General features: G+C 35.3%; 1 protein-coding gene across 48 annotated transcripts in view; it reads right to left on the bottom strand.

Annotated features, from left to right (window-relative positions):
- Window positions 1-24,707, bottom strand: part of KCNMA1 (potassium calcium-activated channel subfamily M alpha 1) — a 528,098-nt gene that overhangs the window by 265,678 nt on the left and 237,713 nt on the right. For all 48 annotated transcript variants that reach the window (XM_069796228.1, XM_069796227.1, XM_069796226.1 and 45 more), the window contains one exon: window positions 15,738-15,799. In XM_069796228.1, coding sequence (XP_069652329.1) covers window positions 15,738-15,799 — 62 coding nt within the window. The remainder of the gene's footprint in view (window positions 1-15,737; window positions 15,800-24,707) is intronic.

The raw sequence follows: 24,707 nt of genomic DNA, 5'->3' as shown, positions 1-24,707 counted from the left end.
CATATGCATTTAAGCATGAAATGAAAAATGTGAAATATGCCATAATTTTATAATAGATAAGCAATCACCAATAGCAGACAGGAGGAATTTAATTCTTAGCTTTATTTATTCTTTATAAAATTTTCAAAATCAGTAAACAATAAAATCCATTTCAGCTGATGTTTCCTCCAGTTAGAGTTCACAGTTCAAAGAATTTCCCCACTACCCTGTTACAAATTAATTTTAATTAACACAAGCCAAGGCTATCCTGAAGTTACTTTCACTGGGTTTTTTTTCACTTTTATTCTACTCTCTTTATTTTACACAAAAGGTTTGCAACACTTCAGATCTACAGTAAAAGTGTAATATTGTAAAAGTGTTATAGAGCTTTATACAGAGTGACTGATAATCTGACTGTTACTCAGAATAGGTGGGTTTTTTAATTTATTTTTTTTTACTCTGATACAAGTTTATGGATCCTAATTATTTCTCACTTGAATTTTATGTTGATAACATAATGCATGCCACTGAACACAAATTTCAAATATAAGTTGAGAAAAATCAAGGTTAAAATTAAGTTAAAGAGCTTTACAAGAAATTTTCTAAGCATTAGTATTATATAGAAAGATTACATGCAGTGAAGAATCGATATTCTGTAAATAATAGTATACCAACTGTTAACTTCAGTACCGCCTTCTATTTTTTAAAATCTAAGTCACGTAAGAGTGTTTTGACTAATATGACTGAATAACAGAACTAGTTATCTGAGTTCAGTTACATTAAGTGGACTCTTACTCAGAATGAATACTGTTTAATAGTATAAATATAAATAATAACAAAACATATTTCATATATTCAGTATAATTCTATTCTTATAATTCCATTTGCTCATAGGAATAGAGAGAAACTGAGCCATCTTTGTTGAAAAATGTTAATCTTTTTCAGTAGAGATGGAGTATAATTAATAGAAATTTAAATAATTACATGTGAATAGAAAATTCCTTTGTTTTGAGAAAACATTAAATTCAAAAGGGTAACAAGAACACATGGCTGATGCAAGTATCCTTTAGGGCTATTAGCATCAGACTATCAGACTCGCATTATCTAATGAATCTTACAGGTATCACACTGTCTCTAGCAAATTTCTGCAATTTTCTGGATTGCAAGAATGAATTATTTTATGGATGTTGCAATGAAACCAGCTTGCATAGAACCCACTATTTCTAATGCTTATCAAGGTGCAGATCCTGTGATAAAACCAGTCTGCAAATCTTGAGAAAAAACAATGCATTGATATGGTTTTATGTGCCACCAAATTGTTCCAGACAAGTGGCTGGCTCTCATTTTTGAGGCCAAATAATTCCCATCAGTACCAGATGAATAAATATGCCAGAAGCTAACAATTTTGCTAAAGAACAACGTCTGGCCCACTTCCTCCAATTGCACTAGGTCTGATAAGAGTAATAAAAACTTTATGAGTGTTAAAGTGAGCAAGATCTACTACAGTGCAACAAATTGCCATTTTTGTATTTTATGCTTTCTATCTTATTGGGGCTTGTATAGGGTACCCTATCATGTGTAGCTTATGCAGAATACAGCTGATCATTTGATCACTGTTCTCTTGCAGCACTCTTCCTGTGCATATTTCAAGTGTCTCACAAATAACAGGATAACATTATTGTAATGCTCCAATCACAGCTTTTCTTCTGTACACACTAATCAGATCATAAAATTCCCTTTGTGAAGCTGGTATTCTGTCAGGTCTCAGAGGGTTTTAAAAAAGGAGGGAAAAAAAAAAAGAGAGAGAGAGAAAGGTGGGATAGTGATGTTCATTAAATTGCACCAACTATCTAAAAAATGCTCAAAAGGTCAGCAAAGTATGGGGAAGTGGGGGAAGCATGCAGGGATTCATGTTCACGTATACGGGATTTCCTTTTTCTTTTCTTCAGTGTTGTTGGATTCCAGATCTGGTATTTACTGAAGAGAGCGCTTTTTTTTTTTTTTTTCCTAGTTGCTTAATTAACATGGCATAGTTGGCCCTGTGACTCTGTCAGAAACGACACATGCGTCAAAAGTGGAATGGGTGTCCTTGCTGCAAGGAATTCTATTTTTAAGCAAAAGTGACTCATCAACCGCTGGGGTGCCCCAAAAGCTACAATTTGTCAAGCTGTCAGGGGAAAAGGGAGGAAAAAAAGGAAAAGAGGTCACATCTTTATTTGCATCTATAGCTTGAAAAGCAGAAGGTAAGACACTGATTGTACGTTCAACTCCACTCTGAAAGGCAATCTTCTGTGCAAGCCATGTTTTGATAACAGCTATATGGTACCTGGTATTTTTAAAAACTCATCTGAGTTGTCTCCTCTTTTATATTAGATAGATTTGTAAATTTGTCCAGTGGCAAGGAAGAATGCTGTTAATTCAGTGTGCACAACTAATCTGTCTACAGGGAAAGCAAGCACAGGATGAAATATTTGCAGATGCATTGTCAGATGCTTTGGGATGAAACAAAATGCAGAGATTCATTTGAAAAGAGGAAAAGGATGAAAACTAAAGAAAAGTTCTAACCTGCATGTCAATTATATATTGGTGTGGTTTTTAAAAGAATTTAAAGTGTAATTTAAGAAAATGTCCTCACAGCAATACTGGAACCACATCAAGCAGCACGGTATGAGTTTGTAAAAACAGAGACGTGAAACTGAGCATTCCATAAATGTGATCTATACAGTTTCATTACACAAATTGACCTCCAATTTACTGCATACAGTAGGTGGTGAAAATAAACACAGCATAGATTTCCTGAGAACTTGTTCCCAGTGAAAGCTACTGGAATCTAAGCTGCAATTAAATGCTCATCTAAATTTTTTTACCCATATTTCTTAAGTTCAGATCCAAGTCATTATGAAAGAATGTGTATGCAAGTATAATGGTGTCAATAAAAGTATTTCATTGCTGCTGCATAGACAGTAAATTATTTTTCAGAGACACAATCATGGTTAGTAAATTGTAACTTAAGCAACCAAGTAACAGTTTGCTCTTTAGATGCAGCATAACATACAGTGCTGTAACATGAATATTAAATATAATTTTCAAAATAAACATAAATTTACATGTCTAAAAAACCACAGGAATGAGAAACTGAGAAGATCTATTGCAATAATTCTTTTCAGCCCATGGAAACACCATATGATTATTCTCTGAAGCACATTCTTTAGACTAATTTCAAGTGTCCAGGGGAGGAACATTTCATATTACTATCTATGGAAGACAAGGAAAATACTAGCAGTAGCATCAGTCCCTGCCTTGAATCAGAAAAGAAATGAATAGACATGAATAGAAATTAAAAAAGGACATTGGTTCTGGGGTTCTGTGATAACAGAAGTTTCACTGGCCTCACAGACTTATGAGTTCATGCAGAGATATGAATTGAGTACGTTATCAAAATTAATGCAAGATTTAAGCAAGCAGGGCAGCAGAGAATAAACTACAGAACTTAAAACATATTTTAGAAGCATGGTTTTCTAGACATGCCTGATTATGCCTGACATCTGCTCCGAACCTTCAGGTGAAAGACTTTTCTTACACTTGCACAAAACAAACTTTGAGATACTGCCCTATGAAAACTAATGGAATTTAGAGCAGATGGGGACAATCTTCCCCAAAACAGAGCTAGAAAGCAGCAAAGACTGCCAGGAATCAACCAGAAGCAGCGGTCAATTTGCAGGCCTTTTTCACCCTGATGTTTAACCTGATGCCTTTTGATTACTCAGCACACAAAAGCAGAAACAATTCATTGAGAAAGAAAGATGCAGTGTGGCACATAGGAGTGTCGAATACCAGCCAGTGGTATTCAAATGTCCTTTATCAATGAGCACTTGCTTGGAGAAAAATTGCTGGGTGAGGCAACAATCTGTTACACTCTTTGTCAAACCACTATCTTCCCCCCATCCCTTTAATAAGCTCAGGTATGGGACATCAAGCATAACAGAATCCAAAACCAAACCAAACCAATCAATTAAAAAAGTTTTTGGTTTGGTTTTGTTTTTTAATATGGCAGAGACAAAAGAATTTGACTCAAAAGCAGATTATAACATAGATGTGCAAACCTGTGTTGTTAAATCTACTTCTTACAAACGGCTCCAGCCTTTTGTCATGAGATGATAGAACTGACTTGCAACACAATAAGGGAAAGAAGGAATTTTCTACCTGTTGGTACTACATATTTGTTGGATTTAGTTATTCATTTTCAGACAAGCTATAAAACGCTAACATCAAATCCTTAGAAGCATTCCTGTGTGCCTACCCACAGCCTCTGGATTAAAAAAAAATAAAAATAAAAAAAATTCTCACTGATCAGCTACACTAAAAGACTAAACTCTTCTGAGTAATTGTGACCTTGAACTGCAGAGCAACATGTTATGAAGAGAGTTTGCCCTGGGCCAGAAAGGATCACACATCTTCCTTGCTCTTGGATCCATTTCAGTCTTTTGAGAGTATCTGAGTATATCATCATAAATAATAAACTTTATTACAAAAAGGTGAGGGTATTAAAAGTCAACATTTTATCAAGAGTATTTTTAAGGCAGAAAATATTTTTGTAAGATTGAAATCCTATAGATACCCTTGCTGCTCTGCAGGCTTAGATCCTCAAAGCAATAAACTGGTCTTCATTTCCTTTCAGTGTCCCAGGCCACACAGTCACCTTTACATTACAGAAGACAAAATAATCAGATAATCCAACATCCTACCAACCAGAGTATCACCAAGTATAGGTGCAACTGATACCAGGTATTTTATTTTCTTCAAAGCTCCTTTTGCAGGAAATTCCACAGCCATTCTCGGTTATCTTTTCCAATATTTCACCACTGTCACAGCAATCAAACTTTCCTTAAGATCCAAACTAAATCTGCAAAGTTGTAAATTATACAGATTTTACAGTTTCTTCAAACACCATGGAGATGACCTTTGGTTACCCTTCTATTTACATATTGGAATGGTCCCATGTGTTTCCTCCCTATATCACAAGGTGGGTTCTTTTGTTTCTTTCCCAGGCTAAACAAATCCTTTTCCAACAACCACTCCTCATTCCTTAATTTACCTGTCACAAGAATTTTCCTAAACTTTTCACTATTCCTGTTTTGCTCCAGACTCTCTCATTAGTTGATCTACATATTTCTGATACAATGGTGTAGAAAAAGAAGCATGCTTTGAGGCCTTACCAAGGCTTAAGGTACTCCACTGGTTTTAGTCTAGAAATTTCACTGCTGTGAAATTTTTCCCTTCCTCTCCACAAAAAAATATGAAGCCAGGTTTTAGTGTAAAATTCTGCTCCTTTGAAAAAGCCTTGTTATGTAAATATAGCTAATAGGCTATTCAAATTAGACAACACTTAATTCAGAGCTGAATTTCCTCCATTCATCCTTAAAAGAGAAACTAGAGAGAGCAACATGTTGTGCTCTCCTGCAAACATGCTAGTGATACAGATTTTTGTCCATATCAAAACCAAATTTCTGGCTATTCAGTAGAAATCAGAGAAGGCAAAACTAATGGCAAAGTGCTTCAAAAAGCCATTAGCAAATTCCATCTAGCCCTTAAAAAAAAAAAAAGGATCTGATTCTCTGATTCTTGAAATACGATACTCTCAATTGTCCAGCTAATAATCTAAGAGATGCTGAAAATTTAAACCATATAATAATTGGCTTATGAAAAATGAGGACTTAGCTTCTTGAAGATCAAACTCTTAAGTCTGCTATATTCAGTATAAACACTATTAATTCAAGTGACAGATATTTACATAAAGGCCTATCTGGCAACATTTTAATACAAATAAAGTCACTAAGTATCACTGCGTGTGGAAAGTTTTGTTATTTAAAATTACTCACTTACTTTTGGAATAACAAAATGATACAAGCTTGCACTTGAGTGATTCCTTAGTGTGCAACTGGCTGGAGCTGGAAAGCAGCTTTGCAGAAAAGGACCTGAGGGTCCTGGTGTACAAGTTGACTATAAGCCAGCAATGTGCCCTTGTAGTAAAGAAGGTCAGCAGCATCCCAGGCTGCATTAGGAAATGTGTCTTCAGCATGGAGACATAGACATACAGGAGTGAGACCAGTGAAGGGCCACAAAGATGATTAAGAGACTGGAGCCCTGTCATATAAGGAGGGCTGAGAGAGCAGGGACTGTTTTGTCTGGAAAAGAGAAGGCTCAGCAGGATCTTATCAACATGTACAAATATCTGATGAAGCCTTCTTTAAGAGTAAAGAAAACAGAGCCAGACTCTTCTCAGTGATACCCAATGACAGGACAAGAGCAAATGACATTAACTGAAATACATGGAATTTCAATCAAACATAAGAAAAAAAAACCAAACCACATTTGACTGTGAGGGTGATCAAACACCAGAACAGGTTGCCCAGAGAGACTGTGGAATCTCCATCCTTGGAAATATTCAAAACCCACACTGGACACAGTCTTGAGCAACCTGCTCTAGGTAACCCTGCTGGAAGCAGAAGGGTTGGACGAAACAATCTCTCGAGGTCCCTTCCAATTTCAACAATTCAGAGATTGTCTGAACCAAGAGAGCTGAAATAAAGTTACATGTTGAAATACAAGCTGATTAATAGAATACCGAAAACAAACTAAATAGAAGATGATAATGGCTTGTTTCCAGAACTGCATATACAAACCAGATGTGATTTATGCCACAATTTAATTTCTCATTTTTTAGATGTTTTCCAGAAATTTTGACCTTACTGAAATGTTTTACAAGGCCTAATACTTCAGAAAATTTATCCCACTGCAATTTGTCACATCATCAAGGTTGTGTATCATGATTAATAAGATTTTCTGTATGATACCACAAGTAAAAACAGTAACCAAAAATTTCCCCAAGGCTTGATTTGCCAAATTATTGTAGAAAGAAACTTTTTTTTTTGCCATTTTATCTGAAATTCATTCACAATATTTCTCATTTAATTAATTTGCAACAATTAATTTTGACCATTGAGCAAACACCATCTACTGGCACTGATAGAAACTTCATTGCATTGTTTTGTCTCAAGAAAACTGGGTATTTCTATATTGCCTACCCAGTGATTATGTACAATTAGTGAAAACCAAAGTAATCCAATGTTGTTTCATCAATGTGATAAACACATACAGAGGAATTATCTTTATTTATGATTATAATCATAACGAAGGAATTTTACAATCTTCCTCAACTCCCAAGTAGATTGGAAAAGTTATTCAGGTAGTGTTTTACAAATTTTATCTGCATACAATTTACCAAACACAAGCTCTCTGAGCATGTCAGAGAATAAATGCAAACATTGAGCTGAGATGGATAGCACATAAAACATGCATCTAATTTCTACAGGTATGCCTCACTATATCCAACTTTTTTAACAATTCAAGAAAGATAACACCTATAGTGATTAGTTGCTGTGTCTCAAGGGACAGATGTCTACCAACAAACCTAGAAAACATACAATCATACCTAATCAGTTTGTCCTAGACAGCTAAGTGCATACTAACACATGGAGGATAATTAACGTGGTTTTTCCACCCCTGTTGTAGCTTGTTTCTTTCGCTTTTTGCCTTATAATAATCACATCACTGTTGTTGCTGGATTTCACTCATAATTAACACCATCTGTACCTAACAAAGGCCTTAGATCTTTCTGGTATTCAATTGCCTGCAGAGGCCATGCATTGCATTGCATACCCACCTGGCTTGAACTGTAGCATGGTATTATGAAAGCAATAAATCTTAGCTATGGACATTTTCCCATGAAACTTTGCAGAGCAATGAAAAAAATTAACGTTCATTGCCACAAATAAGGCTTTCTCCTGCAAATCACTTTTTTAATTAAACCAACAACAGTGAGCACTCAGTTATCTATTACAAACACAGCAAAGATAAAATGAGCCCTTAGTTACAACTGATAATCTTATTTAATGCTGTATCAGTTTAAAGGGTGCTGACAGAGTCTTTATAAACCATACATTTTGTCATTTGCCAAGAAGCAGCAGTAGGAACAGCTGAAGTTACATTTCTGTTATAATAGTAAAAAACAAGTGACTTGAAAGTAATGACTCAAGAGAAATTAATTTACATACTTAACCTAAATTTTCTTTACATCAGAAAATGACACCTATCACTCCATTTGACTATTGAGCATTTAATAATACTAAGATTTGGTTTTAGGTATTAACCCTATTTTCCCCTCTTTCTTCTAAGGGAGAGGCGGGGAGAACAAATGCAACTGGATTTACTTTGATCAGCATGGGACAACATTTATCAGCTCACAGAAATGGCCAGAAATTGCTGCAGTACTAACAAAATTAAAATGAACAAAAAAAAAAATCAAAATTGACAAGTAGACTGGCTGCAGGGTATCATGGAGGATTGGATAGTCTGTATGAGACTGTCTGTATTATTTCCCAAGAATTCTCATTACAGAGGGAATAATACTGTTTTAATCTACTTGCCAAGATACAGACCATTGCAATTTCAGCAATTTGAGCAATGGTAAATATCATCTAACAACAGGTCCTTGAACCAGATCCCAGAGTTTAAAGTCAGCTTCTTCATACCTATTCATGCACCATGAAAAAAAGTATATATATAAACTCTAATTGGTACTTAAAGTATGAAGGAATGCTCCAGTGGCCACTTAGTGTGGGTTAATGAGTGCAGTAAGAACAAAGAATTTTATAAGCTTAATTAAAATAGTTTTGCACGAGTAAATTTCACTGTAAGTAGAAAGGGTTGACACAAAACATAGTGTTACTTAAGCCCTATTTACTTAATTCCTCAAATATGAAGACTGAAATGCTACGTAGAAGCTGTATGCACTCAAAATACTGGTAAATGCAATACTTAAAAGAATAGGAGCCTGAACTGCAAGGGCTGTCCTCAGCAAAATAATACAGCATAGCTCAAATGGTTTGCTGGAGCAGAAAACAGCATTCTTTTAAAACTGCAAGACATATAAGTGTAAAAGAAAAATACATTCACAACACTTAAAAAAAAAATAATCAAAGTGTAACCTGAAGCTTATAATAAAATTTATTTGAATATTTTGTAGAATAACAAAATTAAAGATCAAAACACTGAACTTTCTCTAAGAACTGTATTTCTGATCATCTTAGACACATCTTAATTTTTTTTATATATCAGGCCACTGGGATTCACTCAAAATTCAGATGTAGCAGCATTGAATTGTTTGATTTACAATTGAAATTTCAATTCCTTTTCCCCTAAGGGCCATGAAACTTAGAAAGTGTCATCAAAAAGTTCCGCAAATTAGCCCTGGTGATGTGGAAAAGCTGACTGACTTGTAATGAAAATATGAGATTGGTATCTAAAAATACTTGATTTTTGGTGTTTACACAGACTTACTGAACTACTCAGTTAAACTTCATAACTCAGACATATCTGTAAAAGGGGTAACACAGCCTAAACAAATGAGAAAGACACAAATTCTCTTGGGCAGAGACAGTCTGTATCTGTAGCAGATTTAAATAAATAATCCTTGTCAGGCTTGTAGTATTTCTATAGAACATTTTGCTGCACTAAATCAAATGTCTTTCACAAGACAAGCTGGCAGCAGCAGCAAACAACCAGTAAAGACAAACATCGTATGCAATCACAATTTATCCTCAAATACTCCCACAGAATAACAGAGTTCATAAGGACTTGAAATAAAGTGCCACTTAGGAAAAAAAAATATTTTTCTAGTAAAATGTTCCAAGAGAACTTGCTAATGACACTTTTCTCCTTGTGCTGTCACACAGGAAATTCCTCAAATAGAATATTTATTTCCAGTGCAGCCTTCCTAATCTATTCCTATACAATGGCAAAAAAACCCAGTGTGAATCCTCCAAAGTAAGAAACCAGACCTTTCATTTTGCATTGTTTTGCTAAGTAATTTCTAGTATAGCATCTCTGAAACCTGTGTTTCCAGCTAATATTGCTACTAAGCAAGTGGGTAACAAAGACTTGCTTCACTCTAAGTAATAAAGACAAGGCCAAAAAACTGAACTGAAAGGCACCACAGGAGACACATGAAGCTCAAGAAAACTGTATTCCAGAAGGGAATGACAATCATTTCTAAAAGTCATCCACATATAGAACAGAACACAAGAATACAATTAATGTGTCATTAAGTGAGAGTGCATTTTTATGCAGTCAAATATGTATGTGGATACTTTTTATATATACATATTTAATAAAAGTCGGACAAAACAATGAATAATGATGCACTAGTCAATGTCAACAGTTAAGCTGCAGACATGACAAAGTAGTTTAACAATCAAAGATATTTTTTTTCTTACAAAATTATTTGATTAATGTTTGAAATTAACTTTGTGGTTCATTGTCAAAGAACATTACCTCAATAACCTATATCCTAGAACAGAGCTGTAAAGATAATTAATCTGATCAATTAAAACTGTGTTTTAAATTGCATTATCCCATATTTTTCAGGGATTAATTCACAATTAATGCAATCCCAAATGGGCCAAGCTCTTACACTCCCACAGAGTAGAGCAGGATCAGTGTCAATCAAACCTTAGTTGGTGGTGGCTAGAAGTACATCTTCGTGCTCTCTCTCTCCTGTCATAGCACTGATGAAAGGGGTATGGTGATGAGGAGGGTATGTAGGGTATTTTCTGATAGTTTTAGAAACTCGGAAAGCTTTAAGGAACGTCTAGAATAGACACATTTGCAAAAAGCACAAAGCTCATTTTAAAAAAATAGTTTAGAAATCAAGCTAAGAATAAGGGCATTTTCCTTATGGTTTACTTAAGACAAACTTGGTAGTTTTACATTTGGGCAGTATTCAGGTTCCCTGGATATCAGATCTAGACAAATAGGATTTTATACAATTAGTATGCAAAATGAGCAAGTACTTCTGAATTCTTCTCAGATATACAAAGATATATAGAACATTAAAAAGTACAGTTGTCTATAAGCTTAACTTTTTTTATTTTCCACTTTATATAAAGAAATAAAGCTTTCTGATTAAGAACGCAACAGTTGAGAACAAGCTCAGGGCTCAGCATGAACATATATGTCTGTGTGTATATTTGTATAAATCTTCCTATTCACAGTGCCACTGTTATTCTTAGATCCAGCTGTTTTACACTCATTGCCAGATGGCACTTTTATGTACAATTCTAATCAACTACAATATGTGACACTGTATTGGAAAAAAATAGCTATTTAGGAATAACTACACTGATGCCTCTGAAAATACAAACAACTCCAAAAAACTGATTTGAAAAACACAAGTAGAACATATAAAGCAAGTTGAGAGAGTTTTTATGTTTTCACCTTGCCATTGATGGGCTCTATTATTTCCACATTAATGTCAGTTTATAGTGAAGGGACTCCAGTAAATGAGGTAAACTTTAAGAGACAGAACAGTAATAACTAGTCATTAGAAAGCAAGCTTTTTGGCAAAAAAAAAAAAAGATTTCTGTGCCTGAAAAGCACAGCTTATATCTATGGTTGCATATTACATTGTATTGCACTCCAGAATAGAAAAAAAGAACCAGAATAGAAAAGGATATTCAAATCTTAAACAGCTTCCATGCTACTGCCATTACAAGAAATAGAAAATGGGAGCCCTGAGTTACCAGTTTAGTGGGAAATTGAATTCTCTGCTAGTGCTTTTACTAACCATGTCTAAAGATGATCATGGCAAGCAAATGTTTTTGTCTACTCTATTCCAGTCACTAATTCAGCACGATATACAGAGGTCAGGATGAGAAAGGGAAATTAAAATAGGCAATTCATCTTTAATTTACTTAGAAGTACTTCTATATGTATTTGTTAAGACACCTTTTATATGCAGAAAAATAAAGAGAAGTGGACACAGGAAGAAGGTTATAAAAACTACTTATAAAAAAGCATGGAAAATGAAAAAGTATTGGCAGACATCAAACTCTCTATTCTACAGCAGCACATTCAGCAGACTCTAGAGAACCATCTAAAGCGTGCACATCAAGTTAGATTTTCCTCTTAAGAATGAAGGATAATTCCATTATTTCCTTACCTTGAAAAATTAAATGATGAAAATTTTAAAGGAAACATGAATTGGAAAAGAACCATCATTAGGATATATGACACTATTCTGTACTAAAGTAGATCACTTTCCTAATCAAAATTCTTCTAAGTAGCTGCTTATGATTACTTCTTTGAATGTTCTGCTTTTATTCAAACTAAAAATGGAAGACAGACATTAAAGTGAACAAATCTCTAAAAATAAAAATATAATTATTTGGTTGTTACCTAAAGATTAAAATAATTATGTGGGTGATATCTATAATATCTCTTCGGCAAATGTTTCAAGTTTAACTGCTATTTCCAGCATTGAAAAATAGCGTTGTCCAAGAAAACAGTATTTTATGAATTAGATTCTACAAAGAAAGGAAGGAAAGAGTCTAGTCCTTAGTAAAAAGTGAAACATTTCCTACTAGGATGTGACTGGATTTAATCAACAGGCATGCCAAGATAGTAATTTCTCTGCTAAATAAATTCTCAGTTTAAGGATTGAAATCTTCCACTAGTTGCTACCATGCATCACTGAAAGTGTACATATTCACTTTAAAGAAGAATGTTCTATACACGTCTTGTGGTACTAGGAGATGATACAAGCTGGTGGCTTGTAAAAAGTAGAAGCATTGAATAAACAACAGAATAATCTTAATGAAGGGTATTGAAATAATCGCTATAGTTTTCAAAATGAATAACCTTCATTCCTTCTACCAAGAATGATTATTTTTGTGATTTTGTCTAGAACCTTTCTTAAAAGGTGAGTTAAGTACTGCTTCTTTCTATGAAAAGTCAATTCAGATTAAAGCAGATGTATTGGATCACAAGTGTGCCTATATTTTGTAATGGAGTATGGTGCAGAGATCCCTAAAGTTTGTGCCAGAACTAGAATTAGTACAGACATATTATAGCAACATGAAGCTGCTTAATTGCTCTGCTGAGATGTAGGACTAACTGGTATGGAGGATACTATGTTGATGAAGCTGCACAATTTTCTGACCTCAGATATCTCTAAATTGCATTGCACTGGACATACCATTTCACGTGGTACTAGTCTGGGAGAATGCCTGTTAGAGTGATGAACTGAGTAGCATAGAAATGCTCTTAGTTTACCCTCCTCTCACAGCTGTGATAGCATTCATTTTGCCTCCAGCCACCTTCCCTATACCGTGAATGTAGAAGAGGGAGCAATGGGTAGTATCTTCTGTATGAGCCTTATTGACTTCCTCAGTGTCTTCCACTAGAATTAATCATGACACTCATCCTTATTCCCATCTTTCTTAATGCCCCTTATGTATGAAGTCATGTAGGATTCCTTTGTAGACATACCTGCTATTACATCTGCAAATCTACTTACAGATTAAGAGTCTCAGATGAATAGATCACTGGCATTTGGAGTGAAGACATGATTTTTTCACTCTATGTGTAAGATCAAATGACGGCTAAGTGTCCATGGCACAGGCAGAATAAACAGCTATAGAATGCATTGTCAAGGGAAAGCACACAACGGTAGATGTCACTATCTGTCTGGTGTGAGCACTAGATCCTGTTTGTCTCCACTGCTCCTGGCCAAGCCACAGTCTAGGTTGTTCCAGTTGTTTTGTTGAGGATATCACAAGCCTTCCTCTCACCCTACCTTCATTATTTCCTGTTTGACCAAATTCTAAGAGGAATTACTTTTGGTAATCACACACTTGGGGATCTTAAATAGACTGATATGTCACTACATTTGATTCTACATTGCTGAAATGGGTATCAGGTCAGCTCTAATACAGAATAAAGCAGATTTTTTCACTTTAGGGATATATCTGGGCAGTTTCTAACCTGAATCAAACTACTAATGAGTATTTACCAGGGAAAAAAAAAAAAAGACAAAGATGGGGGGGGAGAAAGTAGGGTAAGAGAGAAGGAGGAGAAAACAAAGGAAAAGTGTGCAAGTATACTAACTTGAGGTTACTGAATTTAAACTGCAGCTATGAGTTAAACCTTGGCTGAAAACCCAGAGAAACCTACAGTTGAAACAGTTTTCTATCCCCATTGACAGAGCAGCCAATAAACTGGTAGCTGTACATGGATTAGGTGGCGGACAGAAAGCTTAAGCGCCCCAGAGAAATCTCCCATATTGTCAATTCTGCTCTCCTTGAGGAAAACAATCAAAGGCTTCTAGAATGCAGTGCCTAAAAATCATTATATAATCCATTAGTTTCACAAAAGACAACTGCCCCGACAAAGAGCTGTATTTTGTTGGTCTGAAATTGAAACATAAATGGTAACAGGTTTTATTCTTTTTGACACTTTTGACCTGGATATGTTGGGCACCCAGATGCTTTGCCATTGTGTTTTAAAAAGTTTTTAAAAATATCTTCAGAAAAGCACCGCCTTACTTGCTTCAGTGGTGACATACTAAAGAAAAATTTGCTAAAATTAATGAGAACACTCACCACAATGTTAAGAAGGAAAAATTATTGTCCTCACTTCAATGGAGCTCAAGATACAGCTTGAGTTTTCCCACCCACTTGACTCCTCTCCACAAAGAAAATCTCTACCTTAGTTATTTGTGTTATACTTGACACATCTAGGCTACAAAGGTATGGCTTGAAACTCATGCAATATAGAACTGACATCCATGTATTCAAGAATGCCTTTTGCTGGTGCTACCACCTACCTAAATAGTGGTATGTACAGATGTAAACAGTGAAATGTCTGATTTTCTGAGTCACATAAGGATTGTTTCAGAACATAACCACTATCATTACAGACAGCTAGGCTGGCATGCTATCTTAACCATTGCAGTAATGGCAAGCCTAAGTCTGGGGAAAAGCAGCAAATATGTAGACCTAGAGCTTTAAAATGCTATCAATACTTCAGAACACCATGTCCCCAAAATAACTGGATTCAACAGAATAATATTCTACTAATTCCCCTTTTATCGGTTTCTTCTGTGTTAGGCTACCAATTTGCCTGTTACATCACTGACAGTGTCTAGCTTGATATGAAAACAAGGGTGGAGTATGAATGATATCAATGAGGGGATACTCCTAGTTAGATTGGTTTGTACCAAACCATCACACACCTCAAAAAGTCAGGTGAAACTATCTATTGCCTGGCCAAAGTGACAACACTATATGATAATGTTGGTGTAAATCTAAAAAATATTGAGATGCTTTGCAGATTTTTACTGGCTCACCTTATCTTAGCAGAAATCTATCAAACCCAGGAGCTGGAAATCTGAACAGCTATGCCAGATATAATGCTCATATTGTCTAATTCATTCAAAGTTTTTCGGAAATGTTCCTGTCAGTCTCCCAAGACACTTTTTTTCTTCTGCAAACTGTAATTTTTTGGCAAATATTCTTCCCCGGTATTTCTTATCCTAGTCTTGAATTTGAAAGATTCCACATGTACCCAATGAACATAAAAACTATAATTTTGCAACAATATGCATAATTTCAACAACAACAAAAAAAAGTAGTTTTTCCTCTCTATTCATTCTGCAGATCCAATGTGACTATGTTCAATCTAGTTTATATAAGACCTTTTTCCTATTCTTGAGTTATTTTGGTAGACCATGCACTATTATAAAGTTCTTCGCACTCAGGCGATGAGACCAAGCACTGATTTGAAGTAGATGAATGGAGCAATTTAAAGATGTATAATTGCTGCAGGAAAGGAGGGAAAGGAAAATGTCCTAGAATACTCACTTTGATGAATCTATGAAGTATATTACAAGAGCACCAATACTAAGAGCGAAGACTAGGACAACCTACAAAAGAAAAGAAGAGTCATTATTTAACAGTGTTAAAGTGAAACATTTATTCTTTTACACATAAAAAGATACAAAGAAAACAAATCATAAACTAGTATTTTTTTATTTCAGCTGTCATTTTCTTTAGAAATCTACTCCTACTTGAATTTCAAACACTATATATTATCATAGAATGAATGCTTTCTTGCATTGAAAAAGAGACACAAACAAGTTGAATCCTACCTCAGGGAAACCAGTATACAATTAGGTCCTAGATCCTAACCTCTGCTAAACTATATTCTTTCATTTCAAATGACAAGCAATCCTACTGCATGGCATTCAAATCACACTATAGCTTTATCAGGCATATCCTTCAGGACTGCAGTAAGCTTCTGCTCATTGGTAGGTAAACCGAGAGTGATGACAGATTAGAGTGAGTTTCCATTTATACACATGGTCGTGAAATCCACAGATAAGTGTAAGGCTATGTAAAAATGTGTATTTACTCTGCACTCCTCTTCACTGAGACTGTAGCTAAGTTTCAAACAGGTAAAAACAATGGCTTGATGCAGCACATCCTGATACAATGAATACATACCCCAGGCACCTTGTAGTCCCAATGTTTTCCCCCATTTAAACCTGTTGAAGTTTTTGAACCAAATAATTTTGTTAGGTCTAGCATCCAGCCCTTATTAACAAGGTAGAACTTGCTTTTCTGGCTAGTACAACAGAAGCTCAATTAATCACATCTCCGTCTGTCTCTAATTTCTTTTTTCTGAACACAAAGCCAATGCAATTTTCTGTTCTACTGGCTCCCAAAGATTCTCCAATGTTGTGGGAAGATTTAGTTTCACATCCTACCTAAAATAGGTCTGCATCTACACAGGACAGCATAACTGAAACTTCTGCACTCAAATTTTGGCTTGAGAAATCATGAAGTACACAATAGTTTGTGTACCCATTGCGACTTAGATTTCCGATATCCTTACTGTAGGTTTCTGTCTCTTGAACAATGCCATCCACTGGGTAATTTGGAATCTGAAAACATGAACCCAATAAGCTATTTTTTGTCTCTTAGAATGCAATTCTCCTGGAAGAAATCAGAGAATATTCCTATCTGCTGCACTGAGGATGAGAAACAGATGGAAAATTATGTTTCCTGCAACTCATCTGATCTGCTAGTCTACAGAATCAAAATAAAGTGTCCCTTAGTCTTCTGGCATGCACATCTCAAGTAGCTGCTTAGAAGCAATGTCCCTTAAAATAAACCCAGAGAACTGATCACTCAGGATTGGGTAAACCAGGGTACTAACTAAGGGGAGATGCAGGTCCTCAAACTGCCAGTTAAAATACAACTTCTTAGGTCAGAAGTGGCTAAAATTTAAGACAGTATCTAAACAACTGCATGTGTGAAATAAACTAGTGGTGTCATTCCAGTTCTGACTGAGCAGATTTATTAATCTGTATGAATACCATAACGAATGAATACTACCACCACTATTGCTACTTTTGTTGACAATCTCAACTGTTCCAGCAACAGGTGAGCACGGAAACAAAAATTTCTTCATTCAATACAGGCTTCAGACCTTTTACTGAAGCTGCCGTATTAGGAAGGAGGCTGACAGTCATAGCACATGTAGCACAAGGGAAGACACAATGTGTTAATTCTAAGTAGACTTACTGAAACAGCAATGTAGAAGTTTCTCCACTCTCAGCTATCACTCAATGCTGTAATGGCAGTATCTGAAGCAAGGTATAATTATAATTATATAACCAAACTCTGGATCTCTGCAGGGCCAAAATCAAACATGCACATATTTTCCAATAAAAGAAAGAAACTCATTAATTTCTTAATATTACGTAATCACTACAACTTGTTTAAAAAAATTCTATTTCACTGAAAGTTTAAATTAATTTTTCATTCCTTTTAGATCCTGCTTATCATAACTTTTTGCTTTGTGAATGTCTGAGAAAGAGTATTTTGCCTGAGTACAAGTACCTGTTGTCTTATCTGATGCACTATCACCCAAATCAGTGAGATTTGCCTGTCAAATTCAAGAACTGAAGCATGAAACTCTTCAAATAATGTTTTTACTACCCAAGTCTAATATAATGTTAGCATCTAGAGTTTGAATCTTCTTTCATTAAACTACATTATTGATCAGATGTATATAGGTGTTGCAAGGTGAAATAAGCTGTGAAATCCATACCAACTGGTAAAAGTCTCATCATCTCATAAGAAACTAATGTGGTGATGTCCTGGTTTCAGCTGGGATAGAGTTAACTGTCTTCCTAGTAGCTGGTACAGTGCACCAGGACAGGTGAATAGAACTTGTGGTTTGTCACCTGGCAATATATCCCAAATTATGATTAGCAGTAATCCCAAGGCCCGTTTTTCTCTGAATTAAGTTACTGGGAATCAAACTGATTGTGCACACCCTGCCCCACCCCTTGCAGTATTCCAAGCCACACACAATCACAGTTTGGATCTGAATCTGTTGTCTAGCTCTAGATTATTTATTATCAATACATTTCAAGAGAAGTCTTTATATATTTTTTTTTTTAAAAAAAGAGTTAACCAAGGGGCTGAGGGTTCTGGGAATACAGTGCTTACATTTTTGGTGAAAATTTTTATTTGACCCAAACCAGTTTTAAACACAGATATTCAATCTTACATGGCTAAAAGTCAAGTTATTAATGGTGATGTTTTAGCCTACATTCTGTGGAATCATTTATATACTAACAGCACCATCAAAACTACTATTAAATACAGGTATCTCCTTAAAAAAACAAATCAGAACAAAAACTAAGCAAACAACTCAACCAACAACCAAAACCAACAATCACTAAAACCCCCAAAACCAAAACAGATAGACCCTATAGCAGGAGTTATGAGCTGAAGAATGCCAAAATGACCATTTAATGCTGATAATGAAATTTGAGAAACTAAACCTGTAATCTGTTTGGGACTCTATGACACTCTTCTCATTCTTTCAAGTTTTGCAAAGTACACAAGTAAAGCTGGAATTTTATTTTCCATTTCACATTCAAGTCTTAGGTCACAACATTCAATCATTGCCTACTAGTCAAAGCAGTCCTCTAGAACAAAACCAGCATAACTGTATACTAGCCTTGCATTTTAGTTATATCCAATCCCTTAATAATCACCATTGTGCTGCTTAAATAATGTTATATAGATTCTAGGTAAGATCTTCCAAGGCACGTAAGGAGTTTAAATGTTCTACGACAATTCACATAACTGCCACTAACATGCAAATACATACATTTTGCAAGAAGCTCCAGATTCCCATGCTACACCAAACAGTGAGATATGTATGCAAAACTACACCTCCTCTACTGTAATACATAACTGATTTTAAATCAAGGTTTGTTTTCTCTTCTACTGCCCCAAAACGCATACCTAACATTACAGTTCATAATGTCCCCAAAAATCACAGAAAGGGCATCAAAAGAGAGTGGCATCTTAAACTCCGTTTTTATCCTGCTAGCAGAGAAACATGTTTTTCCTTTGCTAAGTGACAGAGGTATTGAGCTAAACTTGAATACATCAAGTGTGTGGAAAAAACAGGGCCTGAACCAATCAGGTTAGAGTTATATTAAAATTTAAAAAAAGAAAATTAATACCTTTCCATGCTATATAAACACATTTCACAGAGTCTCAGATGCAAGTTTTTTGCTGCACTCACATCTAAAAAAGCTGAATGCAGCCTCGTTATTCAGACTCAGGGAGACAATTATTGAGTTTAGGTCTAGATTCAGATGACAGCCTTTGCTAGACTGTCATGGGAGGTAACACCTATTTTGGGTAACTTGCAATGCTTGAAGAGAGGTATGAACATAGACAGACTGATACCCCAAGCTCACAGCAACTAGAATCTAAGGGAGGAAAAAAAGCATATGTGAATTATTGCCTTTTTTGTTAACTAGGCCACAGGGAGAAGCTTGCTTGCTCTGTTTATTGTTCCAATGCACTTGGCACAACATTGCAATTGCTACACATCTATTATAGCTTCTCTCTGTCTGGAAGAAAAGAATCTTTTAATTTATAATAACTTACTGTTTGTTTAAGATTGAGAAATGTGAAGTCATATGCTAGCAGCTACACTGACTAAGCGCTTAGCATCAAGTTAAAAATAAACACCAATCTGATTAAAAGAAAGCGAGGGAAAAACATGGAATAGTTGCTGCATATCCTTAAATCTTTACTAAAAAAAAAAAAAAAAAAAAGAAAATTCAGCCACAGAGTTCAAAAGAAGTGCACAATGTCTTTTTGAGGCAAGACTCAGAGAAACTGCAGACAAAATCCACTTAAAGAAAACTGGAAAAATGTTTTGCTCTCCACTGCTAGCAAGGTGCTCCAGAAGAGCTTTGACTGCTCTGTTGCAGTCAAACTGCAGTCAAACTTTATGCATCCACATTAAGGATAGAAAAGAAAAAAACAAAACAAAAAAAGCCAAACCCCCCCAAAACCACAAACCCAGAAACAGAAACAAAACAAAACAAAAAACCCCAACACCTGGAAATTTTAATAAGGGTGCAGCAACATAATTAAACTGCAGGGAAAGTATAGGTATTGAGAAAATACTATCAGAATTAAGCCATAATAACCATAAAGGGGATCAGCAAACCTTCCAGGACTATGTAACAAAAGGATGATACTGATAATCCAACAGGTGGCACTGTTTCCCCTACAACTGCATTGAACTAATGTCCTGGCATTATTGAAGAAACATGGGAAAATGGAAAGGCTGTTCACGTTAGAGGACAGCTACAGTTATTACATCCACAACGAGTAATGTAAGGGCTCTAGAGCAGGAGCTTCACTCTCTCATTAGCCTGTAACGCCTGAATGTTCTGTGGAACACAGAATAGTTGCCTATAAAATATTGAACTATCCAAACAACATTAATACAAAATAGCATAGAACTCAAGAGGTAAAGCAGGAAATAAAAAAGGAATAGTTGTCTATTGTTATAGTCCTCTCAACATTAAGTACTAAAATAAGAAGTACATAGTGAAAAGAAAAAACTTTCAGGAATCCTGTAACCCCTAACACTTCAGGGCACCAGAGTCCTTATTTGTTATCCGATAACAATCTGTTGTGTATTGTTCTTCAGAAATGTCTGCCTGAAACTCTTATTATTCTAAGGTTAAATTTTTCAACCCCAAGTGAACTGTACTGCTTAAATTATATTAAGTTGTTCAATTATTAATATGTTTAGAATTTCACTTAATTTTAATTTCTATATCCATACAGTAAATTCTGTTAATGAGCTAGTCAGCTTTTTCATATGATGCTTTAAAATAAAGCTCTCTTAGCTTTTATATTTCAAATTACTTAAAGAGAATACAAATTATTTCTTATGACCACGAAGTTACATCCTCAAGGATCTACTAATTTTGGAACACTAAAGTTTGCATTAGTAAGATGTCAATAGCCTGAGGTTTTGACCTAATTTGAATGAAAATTTACATACTTTAAAGATAAAAACCAAACTTCCTTTAACCATAAAAATGGAAATCAATTGTATTTCTTATGTAGACAAAGAGAATATACTTGTCTGGATTTGTTAGGAATGAAAACCTGCATTTTGAAGGACACACCAGCTGCAAGTTACATTCCAGAAGTAGGAATTACTTAATCCTTGCTTGGCAATCCCAGTATTAATTTGCAGACTCTAGGATATGCACCAGCATCTGTGCAATTATTGCAGTTTAACAAAAGTAAGACTTGAGCAAGTCTAGACCACAGACGAGTCAAAATGGCTTACTTAATTGATGTCTCATTAACTGATACCCAATATGCAAACAACAAAATTCAGAAAGCATTCCATGTAGGCAAAGCCATAAGTGGTAAGAAATTATGCACTGCAGCTGATATAAACAGCTGAGCAATTAATATCTCTTAGGTCACTATAAATACAAATTAAGTAAGTGCTATTTACTATAATGCAATATAGATTCTTGCTCTAAAAATCAGTGTTCTCCACTAATTTTTTTTGGTGGCACTTACTTCACTAAGATGTTTTTATTAATATTACCTTTAGACATATCACAGTGAACTGAAGCAGCTGCATGATGTTAAATTATACAATTCTTATTAGTTCATCCAACAAAATGGTCTTCAGAACTTTGTCATTTGTCAAGACAAATAAAATGTTATATATATTTTTATAGCAATCAATAGTAAATTTCTTGTTTAGAGACTTTTTTCACGCTATACGCCGATACCCAGGAATGAAGCAGGATTGAGGATCTCTAAAATCCATCAGCAGGACATAGTACCATGCTCTGGATGCAGCTGTACACTGACTTTTCTCTGGGCTTAAACACATTGTCCTGTCTCCAGTCTTTCTGCCTCTGCTTCTTTATCTGGTCCCTCCCAGGCCAATGTATAACTAAAACGATGAAGGCAAAAGTACAAAATACCCACCAGCTACTCTATGAAGTCATGAATTCCCGGGGGCTATTAGAAGGTCATTCTAACTCGTTCAGGTTTGTGAGATCAAATTTCTTATTGATGAAATTCTCCCTTACTATCTTCCAGAACAACTGCATACTATGCCAGCTTCTCTTTATAAAAAAAAAAACTATCTAACCACACGCCAGTAGTAGTGAGCCACCTTACAAGAGCAAACCAGGAAATGCAAACAAATGAGGGCTGAAGTGGGTGAATAGGAGGAGAAAGATAAAGTGATAAAATAATGAAAAGACAAAATAAGATTCCAGCTTGTTTGTACCAGCAATACATAATAAATGAAAAGTTCAAACAAGGATTCGAAGAAACTGGGAAATTTCCTGCCGTTTACCTTTTATTCACAAATATAGGGAAACAGATTTTGCAGTTAACATACTCTCTGTGTAAGAGCCGTGCTTGATGGAACATAATACTACGAAGAAGAAGCAGTGATATATGCATTGGTTCTCGTGCAAGTACAGGCAAAGTGCAAATTCTACAGTCAGTACCTGCTGTTGATGACAGGATATATGCTAACAGCTATGAATCTTAAGGGATGTGTCTGCTGGGTAGCATGCTAGCTAGTAAATTTCTCGTGGTAACTTATTGATCCTGCCATTTTGCATGCAGGAGAGGCGGGTGGTGCAGGGAAAAAAACAAAACAAACCAAACAAACAAAAAAAATCCAAACCACACATTTCTACTCTTTCTTCCATGCTTTGAATGTCAGCTAGGATTTAACATCCAATTCTAGAAGGAACTAAGCACCAAGCTAGACAGTGAGCAACGCCATCTTTCAGGGAAGTCAGAAAAGTTCAAGAGGACACAAGTTTGAAGAGCCTTTACTAACTCTTAGTTTTGAGCCTGAAGCAATGAAAGTACTAATTCCAAACTTTGAACTTTGATAGCCACATTAAAAACTTCTCAGAAACCCAGACTTGAAAATGTTTGCATGCAAGTTATTTCCTTTCAACTACATTTTCTGCTTTTTTATTTTGTTTACCTTTATGACACAAGGAGTTAACTAAAAAGTTAATTACCTATTAAATTCTACAGTAACTAAATTAGTCACCAACATGCATTAAAAATAGTACTGAAAACTTTGGCAGCTTTATGAGGTTCTTTGCTATATAAATTTTCCCCTTCAGCAAAGCTCATCTAGACTTACTGTTTACCAAGGAAAGTCAAAGTTTATCCAAAAGAGGAGGTGAAGGGGAGCGAGAAATGACTATTTGATAAACCAATAGGCAGTAAGGTCTCAGTGAACTTCTCTAGCAAAATTCATAGCAAGGATTTCATTTTAAAAATAAAAAGCAGCAGTAAAGTGGGTCAGCATGAGCTCTGGATGATGATCATGAGCAATCAGAAAACTTGGTTATTACCTGTAGTTCTGCCACTCATGTGGTGTGTGACCTAAAGCATATTACTTGACCTCTCCAGGCTTCTGATTCTCCCTCTTGTTTTCATTTGGCAAGGATACTGCATGTCGACAGCTGTCTTTCATTACAGGTGTTTGCAATGGATCTAGCACAGCTGAGACCTCTACTCAGTATTAGTAGTAATAAAAAGCCTGAGTAGGACACTATGTAATAGCGTCAGCACTATCTATGAGAGTAAAGGGACTTTACTTATTAAAGGGTTTTATTTAAACAGAAAGGCATCAATATCTCCAAGATAAACTTCTTGTTTATCTTTCTGGAATTACATTTTTGGTCCCATTAAGCCACTACCCAGTATAGTAGGTTTTTAATTTATTACTGAAACTAAAATTATGTATCTATTGTCAATGTATCTTGAAAAATACAGTTCATACTTAATGCATCTCTTTTTACTGACTTGTGTAATAGTGATAAGAAATATAGAAACAAAATTGCTGGGACAGAAAACAGATATGGCAGATACAGAAGAGTTACTAAAATTAGCCACATATTCAGTTTCCACATACTGCACTTACACATCAGAACAGTAATTTGAGTATTATCTGACAGGTACAGGTAAGATGCATGGTAAAGGCCTGAATCACTGTGAGCTTGCCTAACTATTCTTAACTGTAGTAAATTAATTAAAGTAACAGGTCACTGGGAGTAGAGTATGTCAGACATCTCTGAATAAAACCACACAAAACAGAATTGGCAAATTCAGCCCATCTGCCATCAGCTGCATTTTATTCTCTCTCCAGTAAAAGATTCAACTTACATACACTTTAACAGACTGCCTCTCATTTGAGCAGATTGCTTGAAAGTAAGAAGTTTTTCTTATTAAAGGGATGCCGTGGGATCAAAATTTAGAAATCATTAGAGTAAACATCAGACTCAGGAACATGAGAAGTCAAAGCAGGAAATAAATCAAAGAAAATTAGTATCTTAATGCACTTTTGTTTTCCACATACATTCCCAATCTCATTTGAGGAAGAATTTTAAAAAAGGAAATATCTTTGCTATGTCCTGT

This window comes from Haliaeetus albicilla, chromosome 11, assembly GCF_947461875.1.
Source record: "Haliaeetus albicilla chromosome 11, bHalAlb1.1, whole genome shotgun sequence".
NCBI classification, from domain to species: Eukaryota; Metazoa; Chordata; class Aves; order Accipitriformes; family Accipitridae; genus Haliaeetus; species Haliaeetus albicilla.
Note: the sequence above shows the minus strand (reverse complement) of the source record. Positions and strands in the feature narration are given on the sequence as shown.